The 14,823-nt window shown below is 34.3% G+C and overlaps 2 protein-coding genes across 2 annotated transcripts; both read right to left on the minus strand.

Annotated features, from left to right (window-relative positions):
• Nucleotides 1-1,094: 1,094 nt before the first annotated feature.
• LOC135086425 (uncharacterized) lies at nucleotides 1,095-2,670 on the minus strand. Its single transcript, XM_063981153.1, has 4 exons — nucleotides 2,607-2,670; nucleotides 2,351-2,512; nucleotides 1,989-2,237; nucleotides 1,095-1,344 (listed from the first exon to the last, which is right to left on the minus strand). The coding sequence occupies exons 1-4, from the start codon at nucleotides 2,650-2,652 to the stop codon at nucleotides 1,217-1,219; spliced, it is 585 nt and encodes a 194-aa protein (XP_063837223.1). The 5' UTR covers nucleotides 2,653-2,670; the 3' UTR covers nucleotides 1,095-1,216.
• An 890-nt stretch (nucleotides 2,671-3,560) lies between these two features.
• LOC135081576 (odorant receptor 4-like) lies at nucleotides 3,561-13,451 on the minus strand. The gene is made up of 9 exons (XM_063976322.1): nucleotides 13,172-13,451; nucleotides 12,702-12,854; nucleotides 12,090-12,272; nucleotides 9,801-10,008; nucleotides 8,848-8,944; nucleotides 7,127-7,228; nucleotides 5,058-5,146; nucleotides 3,790-3,856; nucleotides 3,561-3,687 (listed from the first exon to the last, which is right to left on the minus strand). Exons 1-9 carry the CDS (start codon nucleotides 13,449-13,451, stop codon nucleotides 3,628-3,630), a joined length of 1,239 nt encoding a protein of 412 aa, XP_063832392.1. The 3' UTR covers nucleotides 3,561-3,627.
• Between the last annotated feature and the right edge of the window lie 1,372 nt (nucleotides 13,452-14,823).

Raw genomic sequence — 14,823 nt, forward strand, 5'->3', positions numbered from 1 at the left:
CGTTACTCCAGCCAAACCCGAGTATATTTTTCACTTACACACACACTTTAAATATTCAATATTCAATACACAATAACTTATTATTTAACAGCTATCGGACATAGATTCCTCAAGTAGTCTGAGCTCTATCCAAGCTAACAGAGTAATGAATCTGAGTCTGCTCTAGGCCTACAACAAGCCTCTCTATCCCCTCCACATTACCACTTCCTAGCCAAACAAGATTGCAGTTGTTACCAGTGTTGCCACATTTTATTGTTAAAATATACTAAAATCGTAACATATATTTTTTTAAATTTACTAAAATAATAACAATATTTTCTAAAATCATGACAGTAGTAAGTAGTGTAGGTAAGTAATGTTTCGAATTGAAATCGATAGCAAATTAAGACGGCATCTTGTAGAGGCCTTTTGTTCTGACCTTTTGATTGGCTCTATCAAAGCCTAATTGCATTTGTAGTCCATTGAGTCAGCGGCTAACTCACGGTACGTTTACCGTTTCGCACTATCCCCTCGTGTTTATTTGTAATGCCAACCTAGGCCATAGATGAACGTTGGCTTAAGTTTAGTTTACATGCGTGCGAGTAACACTCCGTGTGTTTCACCCTAAATCGGACGAGCTCGCATTAATCACGTGCGACCGAATTTAAGCCCCACTTGACGATTTAGGACGCCCACCCTGAATATCAATGGTCCACTGATTAAAAAGCAATCGCGCTGTTAGCGATTACGCTTTTTTCAGCGAAGGATTAATGTGAAACCTATATGTTATCGGGAGGGTAATCCATCCATTTAGTACTTCCTGGATTGGAAATGGCTTCAAAATATATTGCTTGCATCGTTCTTCAGTAATACCTAGCCAAATACATTAATCTACTCGCATTTTTTTACATAGCTAAGCTAATTATCCTTGTAAGCGATATGAAAATCCAATTACTAATAATTAATTGGTACCGGTAGAGATATTGAGCACGAATTTTCCCAAGAAATACAAAAATAGAGACATAGAGTCTGCTCAATGGGTAATTAAATTTTCACTATTAAGAACCTAATCCATAAAAAGTAAGATACGCTCAAGCAGAAATAAAAACAGAATGTAATGATCACCTCATTTTTAGAATCATCTTTTAATTTTACACTTTAAATAATAATAATCAAAATGCATGTTCCATAACATGCCTACTCATCTGCCAGCAAACTCATGCGCATTCCATCAGGTCTACGAAGGTGAATCCTCGGGAGGTGCATCTCCGATCAGCCTCAAAGACTTTAGTGCAGCCACTTGTGACATGAACATCAGGCCTGAAGGGTTCTTGTAACACTTAGCTAAAGGCTCGACTGTTACATCTGAAAATGTGAAACATATTTTACTCAACTTTAAAAAAAACATAACCTACTTTAGTTGAAAGAAGACGATGAAAATATCCTTTGTTATAAAGGTATTGATATTTATTTATTATTTATTGTCATGAAGGATTTGGCCTCCCTAACCTGTATGGCCAGCGCTGCAGCGTGGGGATTGAGCCAAATCCTGTAATAATATAAAATAAGCTTAGTATTGTTTATAAGTTAATTTTGAAAAGGAATAAAAGAGAAGCCATAACAGCCCATAAATCTTATTTCAAACCTTACACAATGTAATATTTGGAAGATCACAAAAATACTACGATATATTTTTATCCGTTAAACCTTTAACGGCCATAAGTCTCGTTTAATGTCACGATAGGAACGCAGTATCGGGGTTAAAATAATAGCATTCCGATAGAGGCCACACATTAGTTTGGCACTATGGCTTTATGCTCCGAACTAAATCTATTTTAACTGCCAATACAATAACCTCATAATCCTAATTTCCAACGAATCTTAGTAAAGACAATCTGTCAAATTGTTTGCCAACGTGTCTCTCACCCATTATCCGAGTGTGGTAAAATAGATAGTAGTAGTGAAATAAGTTAAGTTATATCCTGAGACTATTTATACTAGGTACTTACTGACTCCAGCAGCACACGACAACAAATCTATGTGGCAGTGGTTGATCATCGGTCTATACTTGAATCTGTTAGGCGAAGTCCAAATTTGCGCACATGCAGGCTCGTATGTATCCACACAATATGTAGGACAAGTGTGGTTACACGCTTGATGTGCCCCCACAACACTGAAATCATTCAGTCGCCGACCCGTATCGAAATACACTTTTCTTCTTTTAATATTGCATAAAGCATCGGACACTTGACGAATATCTACAAAGCGATACATTTTCACATTTTAATATATTTAAATAATTCCGTCTGTATTTTGAAATACGAAAAGAAATTGCTTTGACTTATAACCTTCTTCAACTCAATGAACTTACCAACGATTGATTTCAATTTGCATTTTATTCTATTCAAATGGCATTCATTGTGATACTTTTTTATTATTTTTACACCGTTCCTTTCTGCTACGCCGCAAACATAATCAATTATATTGGAGCACTTTATTTCTGAACATGATTTACATTTTGTCAACGGTAAATCTGTGAAACAATAAAGTCATTTTTGTAATGAAAAGTACTTGTGTTATTATTCTAGAAGCAATAAAGAGGTGGAGGTCTAATAATAAATACTTACGTTCTAAATGTATAAAACATACAACAAAAACCAACACAGTATTCATCTTCCATTTTATCTTACAAAATCATTTTGTCATATTTTCACGATAAAAAAAAACTATTGCAAAAATTAAGTGTTATTTATTGCCTATACATATACACAGGGCACTATAGGCATAAAATAGTAATTTAACGTCCCATGTTAACAAGATTCTGCAATAACTTTTTAATGTTTCTAGGAAGAAATTTATGAGAGAAATTTTAATTAAAACCGCCGTTAATCTAGTCCACGATATATTTTTATCTAACGGAACTCAGCGAGTTTGGGAAACATAAATGAATTATCTTGATAGGTACATGCGATAATAATTTACCGATTAAGTATGACCACAGGACAGGGGAAATTAAAATCCTTATGATGCTATATTTCCTCTACTAAAGCTGTACTAATTCTCAAGATAAGTAAAAACTTATGAACCTGTATTTCTAAAACTTTTTTACGAGCTTGTTTTTTTTATTAAGTAGGTAATTCACATTTAATAGTATAAAAAAACATTAAAGGAAATCTTGAAATCTTCACTGTGAACCAAAAGGTATCATAATAAGCGTAAATATTACAATAATTGTTCAAAATGCTTGGAATAAATCATTGTAATTAGATAATTTTCGTAGAATTTCATTATTACTTTATTTAATCATTGGATTCTTTTCACAGCCTTATGAAACGCCATTATCTTGAAATGAAGCCCCTTATAATTTATGGTCTGTGAAATTAAACTGTCTTCTTTTAGCCTTTATTGCTGTACTCATATTTGCAGTCGTTTTACGTGTTTATTTTTTGGTTAGAATTACAATCACTGAGTCATTAGATAGATACTTTAACCCCCTTAAACATTTTACCAAATACATATATTATTTTGTCTCTTTTAATTTATGTAAAATTTGGTAATAACAAAAAGAAATAAAACCACAATTAAAATATTATTCTTGGCTGATATTACATTCTTCATTTATGTTGTTTGTGCGTCGAAATACAATTTCTAATTCCTCCGATACGCTGTATACAGCAAGGTGAAGTAGGAATATGACGTCGTTAGGATCTGAAACGAAATAATACAATAAATATTCGATAACGTAATGGAAAAATCACTCGATAATTTTGATATTATTGAACAAATCGTTAAAGCAAAACGAAAACTTACTGAACTGTACGTAATCATCGTGATAGCCCGAAATTTAAACGCCGTGAAGTACAATGGCCTTTGTGATCTATAAAACATTAAGTCTGTTAATATCTCAAAGTGAATTTATTGATCCCTAAAAGTTCGAAGTGACCTGTTTACGGAGGGTAATCAAACAAATAGAGAAGCTGTCTCTCTCTTTCTCTCTCTCTGCTACACATTATAAAAAATTAAAATAAATCTGGAACTAATTAGATAAATAATTAACCTATTCATCTTGTGGTTTTATGAAGATTTGTCAACGTAAATGGTTAATAAATCTTCCTTCTCAAATTCAAACCTTTCTTTTATCTCTGATCAAGGATCACTTTTTAAGCATACATTTCACGATTAAATAAGACAATATTCAGTTTACTACATACAACTGTAATCAAAGTAACCACCAATAAATGTTAATAAAAATCTTATGACAGTTTCAATAGGTAATTAGGTGAACAAAAACCTTTTCAGAATATTATTTAGCAGTGCAAGGCACCAAACGACACACTTCACTAGACCACTAAATTAAAATGATTACAGGATTTTGTAGGTACCTAACTACTATAAGTGACAAGTACCTACATACTTTTTATTATGCTATCATCATCTGCTTAGCATATTGGTGTAATAAAATGCGCAGTGATAGTTAAGGAAGTAATATCTGCGCATAACCCTAGCAATGGCTCATATTCATCTCGTGAGTCATGCCTACGCGATTCTGATTAAGCACTTAAGTAGAGCATTACATCGGGAAATGAATGGTAAAATGACGCTAATATTATAATCAAAATCAATTAACTTACTAAAAATATTGGAATAGTATCTCTGGAGAAGATATTATTTACAGTTCAAAGACACGTTGTCTTCTATTAATTATTTTATTTCAACAAAATTATTTAAGTTTAATCATATTAAATCATTTTAAGGACTCTACACACCAAACCAGCTTATGTCAGCGGGTAATGGTGTATAGACTGCATTAGATCAACTTGTAAACTGTAGCATCAGTACCTAATAGTAACTACCTAAGCTAAAATGTAACAAAATTGTATAGATTCGATATGAATGTAATCCGGAAGCCATTTTAGTATAATCATTAGGATTCCATTGTAGTGTCCTCGCCTCTGGAGCAGGGTAAGTCGCTCTATGACATCTCACGTAGTTATAATGTGTGCTATTCTTTAACAAAAACGTACAGTCCTGACGAGCTACTTACACGTATTCTTAAGATAATCAAGTATCGTCCTTACCTCTGCAGCAAGACTAGTAGCGCCCTGCGGCATCGCGGGTCGCAGCGGTACCAACCGCTCTCGTAAGCCGCGTCTGCTACGCCGGCGCTCTGCAACATGTAAAGCAATAGCTACACTGTTAAATGTTGTACCAAGAAATTGTTTTACTAAATGTTAGGACAGTTTCCAATTTTGTATTTTTGAAGAGACAGACTCTAAAATTATACAGTAAAGTAGCCCACAACTAAAGTCATAAAGATTGTAGTAAAAGGATTTGTTCGTCACATAAGCCCTTTAACGTTCATCACATAAATACATAGTTGGTCGCACCTACCTAGAACCTACTATGAAAGTTAAGATATTAGGTAGGTACTTAACTCGAGTCTACACGATGTCTACGCTATTTTTTCTTATAATCGTTCCAACAAGTACTCGTAAAAGAAAATGTTATCATTAATTTCAGAATGTGATAAAACTATATTTTTCCTTCCAAAAAATCCTACTTGTATTTTATAGAACGAGTCAATGTATTGTAGAATTAGTCCAGTCAATAAAGCATTATAGATGGAAAACTGTAGAACACAATTTCTGACTTCAGGACTTTATTTAGACTAGTTAGGAGGTGAACATAGCAAAAGTCCCCGCCCTTAGCCCTTGAGCCGGCGGGGAGAGGGGGATTTAAAGGTGCCACTTTTCGGTTTTTCGCTTAATCCTCGGAAACTATGCGTCCTAGTGACATGACTACTTTGAACCAAAAAAAGCATATTCAATTTGCTACAGGTGAGATAGACAAGTTTTTCTATAAATTGAATAGTTTTCGTGGCATCTGGATGCCAAATTTGAACCTTCGAGGTCATCTGGAAGTGGTCAGAATTTGGTCTACAGGTCAGACATGTAGATTTTTGAACGTCAATAAATAAATAACCGTTTGAGGTATATTTATGAAATTTGAAGCTGATGTATATCTTGCAAGTCTCAATACATGAGCCAAATTTGAAGTGTTAATGCACAGTAGTTTTTTAATGATGAGGAGTCAAAAGTGGCTCTAATTGGTTCGTCTAAATATACGCACGGTGCAGTCTACTATGGAACTACCATGGAACTAGGCTTATCATGCTCCCGCATGTCTATAGTGTTTGCTCAATGTTGATTTAGTCGATTTTCTCCTGAAATGAACATGTAAGACAACAATAAAACTTCCAATTTTACAGACCTTCTAGAGCAGATGCCGCAAAAACTATACAAGATATAGCAAAAACTTGACGGTCTCACCTGTAGCAAATTGAATAAGCTTTTTTTGGTTCATAGTAGTCATGTCACTAGGACGCATAGTTTCCGAGGATTAAGCGAAAAACCGAAAAGTGGTACCTTTAAAACCCCCTCTCCCCGCCGCCTCAAGGGCTAAGGGCGGGGACTTTTGCTATGTTCACCACCTAACTAGGCTAAATAAAGTCCCGAGGTCAGAAATTGTGTTCCACGGATTTCTCTCTACACCGTCGTTAAGGCATTCATTGACTGGTCTAAATATTTTTTCAAGTTAAAAACGGATAAAATAAATGTTTCCTCAATCGCAAACATTGTCTATGTGAATGCAGTTTTACATCCCGCAATTTTTCACGGGACCACATCCGGAACTGGATGATTCAGACCGTATCGAAGACGAACATATTTTACGGGCGGGAAATTTGAAATTTATGTTGCCTGTGAGTTATGAGTATTTTTCGTAAACCTTCAACTTTATATTTTGAGGCGGTTACGCGGTTGCCGTATTATAAAATGTAAGGAAATGCTTTTCAACGAGTATATATAGATACCTAGTATTATAGGTATAAAAAACTTAAGTACCTATTGTTAAAAACAATGTTTAACTTTTCTTGTGCAAAAAATAACTTCTCCATTTTTATCCAAAAAAGGATTAGAAAAGTTAATTCTTAATTAATAGTATTAATAGTATTGTTTTTTTTTTGTGCACCTTAAATAGCATATTCTTTTTTCTCATATAAGTATTATTGTTTAGAGACGTTTCTTCTTTTTGTAGTTTTTCAAATTACTAAGTTTTTTTCGCTCCGCGGTAAAAGTAGATAACTTACCGCTCTATAAATATCGTCTGCGTACCAGCACACCACCCCCATCTGAGTTAGCGCTGCGCCTATGAACAGCTTGTTGGACATATCCATCACCGGTTCCAGGAACTGAAAGAACTTCCCTCGTAAATGTACTTTGACTAATGTACAGGATCCAATTAGATGCAATTAATGACATTTCACAGTTAATGGAACTTTCCTGTTACAGAGTTAACTTACGAGAAAATTAGATTAATCTTGAAAGACTTAATTCTTCATTGATAAATCAGTAACTGTAGTAGATAATGAAGGAATAAACAAGCAAATATAATAAAGGTAAATCTTTTTTTAAGTAATGGATATGAAAAATTATATATTCGTGCCTTTAGTAAATAAAGAATCAAAGAAAACCCACGAAGGCCAGAGCGGGCTTCTTCCCGGTAATAACATATAAAAAATGTGAATTACAGTTCTATTATACCACATTACTTTATGTAATTTTCCTGTTCAATATTATTATTGTGTACCAAACAAGATTTATAAAACGCCATGTGTTTAGCAATTCATAATATTGTACTAAGATTCTGAACAAAATTACTTGAATACGCATTTAATATTTTTGCGTCGCTGAGGAAAGCAATATTTTCCAACTCCGTAACACAATCATTTGATCATTATTCGCATCAATCATTCAGAACGTCAGGAGCATACTTTTAAAAATAATAACAGCCGAAAGTGTTTATAAAATTCCATAAAAATCCTTAATGTTGCGTCACGAAAACAGTTACAAATACAGACATTTTAACTTGTAAATTAACGTGTAACGGACTGAAAGTTTTTATAGCAGACCACAAGTTCTTTTTGCGTTCCAACGACATCTGTTGGGGCTGAACGAAATAGAACAAGAGAACAATGTAGAGTGGACCTCGGAAGTTTTTATTATAGTTTACTAGTTCGGACTGCGGTTTCGCCCGCGTGGAGTTTGGTCTACAGAAAATATTTTTTATCCTGTGTCCCCCAAGACCATTGTACGAGTACTGACTGATATCTATAGAAATAGATCAGTTGCAGTGTTTTTGTTTTTAGAATAGCCTTAATAATATGGTTTTATTGTGTTTTGTCCATAAAATCGTAACGTCCAATGACTGGAAGCTTGCCCTATAAAGACTTGTACTTACGTAGTTTTACTTGAAACGTTAGTACTATACAAACACAACATAAAACACAAAGGTACATAATATGGTATAACAGATATTAGATTTTTTGTGCAAAATCAAAACTATTCTGCTACATCTACTTCGTGGACAAATAAGTAGTTTACTTCTTTGTGGGTTTCCCAATTTCCCTTTAAATTGAATATCCTTATTTTATGTTTACCTACCACTTAGATTAGCTGACCAAGTATTTACAAAAAACATTGACCGTAGTCACTTAACTACGAGAGGTAACTGAAATAGGGACAAGAACTTTTGGAGTAAGAACCTTTCGTTTAGTTGATAAAAAAATGAAAATCAAACCTAAAACAGCCTGAGTGTTAGTTTATTAAGTCTGTATCTTTAAATATAAAACACTATTCTTTTGTTTATTTCTAAACAAATTCGGAATGAAGTCGGTTAAAAAACATTTCGTCGTCACGTAGACGCTATGTCCTTTTACTTATTCTACATTTTAGCTGACTTTTACTGAACTATAGGTTATTCGTACCAATAATGTTAGTTTATAAGATGTGAAGTAAACCAATAACGTACCACTATGCTGAAAACAACGCAGCAAATGTTGACCGAGCTCAGAAGCACGTTCAGTAGATTTACCACGGTGAACGCGTTCTCCAAGTCATTGCCATAGCTATAAAAACAATCTTTGCTTAGTCAAGATAAATATTAATATGGATTCATAGAACCCTCGACTCCACATGAATCCACGACTGGTCTAGCTATGAAAACAATGAGTGGTTTTTAAATTACCACCTGAGGCAATCGATTTTTTTCAAGTAATTTAAATATGAGAAGTTTCAAATGTAATGCTCTAATTTTTGTGTATAAATCCTAGGTCAATTTCAATTCCAGTATTCATAATGCTAACATAGGTACATTTTTAGATTTAAAAATTTACAGCCTCAGGTCAACTCGACAATGGATCACAATAAATACGAGTACAGAAAAATTTCGACAAAGTAACAAAAATCTCTGAAGCTAAGTGGTTAGAGCAAGCAATGCCAACTGCAAATAAAATATTCTGACTGATCCATCAGTCATCAATTGAACGTCTTTCCCTCCCCCGAGAAATCAACTTTTTGCGTATCACGATAAAGTTAATCTTCCAATTTCATCAGTGGAAAAGAAATCACACGTTTCAAAACGATTTCGCTCACCCAATATGAATAAGTCACGCCTTAAGATTTTGAGACCCGACTGATTTATTTTTCGTGGATAAATACCATCGATCAAATGTATTTTACTCAAATTTTTAAATAGTGTGTATACTGTAAAACTTGATGTTTTTTAACTTTATCCGAACGATGTAACGAGTAAAGGATATGAATATAATTAGGTATATGTAAAATATCTCAGATTATAAGTACTGACATAGAGTACCTAAATTATGCTTTACTAACATAGTTACCTACCTAATTATTGTCTGTATACTTTGATTGTACTAAATAAAGAATAATTATCTGGGCCTCCTGCTTTCGGCAACTTACCTAATCAACCTTTGATGTATTTTGACAGCATCCACAATCATCTCATAGCTGTGTTGAGATTGTTTTCTCTCATCTACGTGTTCATCTTGGCCGATGGTGCCAATAAGACGTATCTTCACTTGCAGGAGACGGAGCAGCATGCTGATGTGGCTTGCCATAGTTATGAATAGGATGTCAGCGCTAAGCATCGCATTTACTGATGATATGCCTGAAATAAAGAAGAAAATATAGTTTTCTAATGGAGATATCAAGATATTAAAAATCACAGAATATGTTTACTTTCATTATCATTCGTACAATCTTCATCGCTTGAATATTTCTATACTTAGTACTTCAGTTCATCTAATATCGAATCATAATACAGGGTGTTTGGCGCATCGTGTGCCAAAATGATTTGGCGGATAGAATGGGTCATTTCCTATATTTTCAGCCCCCATAACACGTTCCATGCCAGGCGGCTACTTTTAAATTAATTTTTTTAGTAATTTCACCAAAATACCCAAATCGCATCATTTAATTTCGATTTAAAAAAAACTACTAGGCGCAGCCCTAAAGTAAATATTTTGTTTTGACGTGCATTAATGTAGGGTTGCATCAAATCTAAATTTACTGGCAAATATCATCTAGTTTTTTAAAAATTCAGCTTTGAAGTTTTCCGAAAAGTTAAAAATGGACTGAACATTTAAGTTTACATGGGTATAATTTTTTTTTTAAAAGAGATAGCGATCTTAGGATTTTACCAAAACTTCTCTAGTCTATCCTCATTCAAACGGTATACTAATCTTGTTTAAACAATAACAACAACTTCACAAATTCCTTAAATTAGTGCATTGACTCTACTCGGACTGATTTGCGAAATTTGTGTTTATAGCCCCTTTATGTTTGAATAGCACGCTTAACACCTACAGGTAAAAAATATTTATCTTATGCAATGTAAAAACCTTTTCCCAATCGTTTTTCAATGTGGATTTCTTGAATTTAAAGACGAAAATAATTATTTTGATCGTTTATTAATTATTACAAATTTTGTTCAAAATGGCCTCGGCAACGTATACACTCACGACATCTTCTTCTAATTTTCTCTTTTTATTACTACAAAGGCGTTTTCTACTCGTGGATTGGAAGAGATGGCTCTATACAGTGGCCTGCACGTTCCCCAGACCTAACTCCGTTCGATTTTTACGTCTGGGGACAAGCTAAAGAACTGGTGTACGTAACGGATTCAAACAATAGAAAAACTACAACGAATAGAAAACGCCTTATTAGTAATAAAAAGAGAAATGTGACTGCATACGACAACAGTCGAAATTAGAAGAAGATGTCTTGAGTGTATACGTTGCCGAGGCGGACATTTTGAACAAAATTTGTAATAATTAATAAACGATCAAAATAATTATTTTCGTCTTTAATTTCATGAAATCCACATTGAAAAACGATAGGGAAAAGGTTTTTACATTGCATAAGATAAATAATTTTTACCTGTAGGTATTTAACGTGCTATTCACACAAAAAGGGGCTATAAACACAAATTTCGCAAATCAGTCCGAGTAGAGTCAATGCACTAATTTAAGGAATTTGTGAAGTTGTTGTTATTATTTAAACAAGATTAGTATACCGTTTGAATGAGGATAGACTAGAGAAGTTTTGATAAAATCCGAAGATCGCTATCTCTTTTAAAAAAAAAATTATACCCATGTAAACTTAAATGTTCAGTCCATTTTTAACTTTTCGGAAAACTTCAAAGCTGAATTTAAAAAAAACTAGATGATATTTGCCAGTAAATTTAGATTTGATGCAACTCTACATTAATGCACGTCAAAACAAAATATTTACTTTAGGGCTGCGCCTAGTAGTTTTTTTTTAAATCGAAATTAAATGATGCGATTTGGGTATTTTGGTGAAATTACTAAAAAAATTAATTTAAAAGTAGCCGCCTGGCATGGAACGTGTTATGGGGGCTGAAAATATAGGAAATGACCCATTCTATCCGCCAAATCATTTTGGCACACGATGCGCCAAACACCCTGTATATCCAAATATAAAAAGTGGAAATGAATTTGACGTCTTTTTTTTTCTTTAGTTACTAACTAGAAACTCTGCTCGGAATGGAGCCATTATGTGATGGGATTGCACTTCTTTGGTATGGATCTAAATAATTATTGACAAAAAAATTTAATTCAACAAGACTGTGAGATGTAAGGCAAAGCAGCTTGTAAAATTCTTTTAACAGACATCAGTATCGAGTCGTCAAGTGTCAATAAAACTATGTTATGCAGTAAAATCACTTACCACCGTACATCTCAAAGAAAAACGCCAAAGTATGCGGCAAGCGCTTGCTCGTATCAAACGGGTAGTAGACGTGCCAAATGTCACCCAGCCGCGAAGGGTCGCCGCGGACGATGTGGTACAGATAGAGCACTACCGGAGTCAGGTTGTACATCCACACGCCAAATACGTTCCAGAACATGTAAACTGTTCAAATGTAAATTAATATCGTGATGAGACACATTAAGGTATTTTTACAATACCTACCTAATATGTGATTGATACAGCTATAGCTCCCTATGCCACGGTTTCATATAACTGTAGTGAGCGCGCGGCGTTCAATATTATGATTGTGACACTCAAAATGACATCCACCCCGTGAACTAGACACCTCGTAGACTGGTACTCCCCGAGTAGGTACACCACGTTATGTCTCGAGCACACTACGTATGCCCCAAGCACACCACGTAGGTACCTAAGAATACTAACGTCCCTCGTACGCCACTCAGTACACGAACGCCACAAAGAACTAACCCTAACTCTGTATGCAGTAGGCCCGATAAGTAAGAAAGCCACACCTAATAATAAAAACTTAAGATTCACTTCCTAATTTTACAAACAAAATATTTTGCTAACATATTTGCATAACTCTTAACGCCTTCAGGCTGTCCCGCTTAATCTCGGCTGAGGCATCATCACTGATGGTCACTGGCCAGATATCGCTGAGCTCATGGACCAGTTTCCGAAACACCGACGAGTTGTACCAAATTAATATAAACTTCCCGAAACCTGCAATGTTAACATGAAATTGTAACAAATTATTAAAACGTTTAATTATTGAAATCCGCATATCAAAGCTGGCGATCGCGGCTGTCATCACAAAAAAGGCTTACAGAATTTTGCAATTGGAATCAGAAATTTGCAAATTACAGCAATAATCAGCACAAAGCACAATAAACAACACTATAAAATCGCCTCACTAAAAACTCGCCTATTTTTACTGTTGTACAACCAAATATCTAATTCAAATATCAATGTACACACAAATTAGTAACTTATTACAAATGTTTTCAGCTAATCTCATCTAATTCTATATTTATACTCACTCATAGAATCGTATCCAGCAATATGCACGTAACCTTTGATAATCTCTTCCACGGACACAGAACCAGTCAGCAAAGACGCCGTGAAAGCAAATTCTCCAACCAACATCAAAAACAATGCCGTGCCTGACACGACAAACGCAAAATATACCTTAATCTTATCAAGAATCGTTTTTGGTGGATCGTCGATGAAAGACAAACCATTCAACCTCATAAATATGTTGCTTTTACTCAAAGTTTGATGAATTTCTCTTTGAGCAATTACTCTTTCGTTTCCCGCCATTATTCTCAAATTAAGAAGAAAGCGCGCCAATTTTTGTTTCTTTTTACCTTTTTATTTTTTAGACACGCGAGAAATATTACACGCAGCCAGTATTTTCCGTTATCAAAGACGAAAAAATAAAGACGTTAAATCTCAACGTTCATTCAACATAAAATGTTCTGTAATTTAATACTACACTACAATGTTATTATGTTAGACTGTTGTTTAATATTTTAGCAGAAGTTACTTAATTCTTAATATAAAAAATCTACTTCCAAAGAGAAACTTCTTCATAAACGAGTAAAACTTTGTTCTAATATAATTATATCTTACTTCCAAACTTTCACCGAAATTATTAGTTTACCTAATCTGTATCGATTAAATTGGAACTAATAACTCCCTGAATTATTACTTAATACATATTCTAACAACTTACCAGATTAATTGAGTGAGACTAACTTTGGAGGTAATTTCCCAAATAACTTGCTTGAGCCACACAACTTGAACAAGGATTATATAAATTAAGAGAAAGTTTATGAAAGAGGTTAGTTAATAAATTATTTTCTAATTAGAGGTTGAACCTGAATAATGAAATAAATGGAACAAACACAAACAACGTTGTGCCTTGCAGCAAACACTGCCTACAGTAATAAAGTAAGAGCAAACAAGGCAGCATGTATACGAGTAGAATAGCAGCTCGAAAGGTAAACATAAATAAAATTAAAATCAATTGTCATTACCATGCTCCAGTCTGTTTGATTCGGAACTTCATTATTCCAATTTGCGGGCGAACGATGTCAACTGCAATCATTGAATTCGTAATGTAGCGATGACCAACCAAACCTGAGCCCGTCATAAATCAGGGTTAGAGGTGATTTACGACCAACAAGGGATCACAGTTCAGTGGTTAATTCGGCAATGTAATTAAAACATCACTTTAAAACGATGCAACTAGGGCATTCATATACATTCAGGAATCAATATCTTCTGAAAATAATGTTGCCAGAAATACGGACTAGTTTTTAAATGGTTTATTAATTTCTTAGAACGTTAGATTGCTTGGCATGAAAAACTTAGGCTGCATGGATTTTGATCTTTGCCTCTTGCAAAACTAATAAAAGCAGCAGCAAATCAAGAAATTTCGCATCGAAGTTTGATTTTACGTAACATGTTGTATGCTAAAAGTCACGTTTAACATATTGAACCATCTAAACCAAAACTAGAATGGAAGTCATATTCGTAAATTATCCACATAATCTGAAGTTACGTGAGAGTTTGCGGACGTGGTGGATGCAACAAGGATTTTGTGGCTGCTATTGCCGACTAGGGGCTCAAGTTGACGCTGACGATGCAAGTTATGATGAAAGTCACGAGTTTCTAACTGCATTTCAAG

Source organism: Ostrinia nubilalis, chromosome 2 (assembly GCF_963855985.1).
Source record: "Ostrinia nubilalis chromosome 2, ilOstNubi1.1, whole genome shotgun sequence".
NCBI lineage: Eukaryota > Metazoa > Arthropoda > Insecta > Lepidoptera > Crambidae > Ostrinia > Ostrinia nubilalis.

Bases quoted from the DNA above. Each gene is read 5' to 3' on its own strand.
- LOC135086425 (XM_063981153.1), bottom strand. From the start codon at position 2,652: ATGAATACTGTGTTGGTTTTTGTTGTATGTTTTATACATTTAGAAC. The intron at 2,513-2,606 runs GTAAGTATTTAT...ATTGTTTCACAG, and splicing joins ATGTTTTATACATTTAGAAC to ATTTACCGTTGACAAAATGT. The intron at 2,238-2,350 runs GTAAGTTCATTG...ATCGCTTTGTAG, and splicing joins CAAATTGAAATCAATCGTTG to ATATTCGTCAAGTGTCCGAT.
- LOC135081576 (XM_063976322.1), bottom strand. From the start codon at position 13,451: ATGGCGGGAAACGAAAGAGTAATTGCTCAAAGAGAAATTCATCAAACT. The intron at 12,855-13,171 runs GTGAGTATAAAT...TTAACATTGCAG, and splicing joins TGCTGGATACGATTCTATGA to GTTTCGGGAAGTTTATATTA. The intron at 8,945-9,800 runs GTAAGTTGCCGA...TTGTTTTTATAG, and splicing joins ATACATCAAAGGTTGATTAG to CTATGGCAATGACTTGGAGA.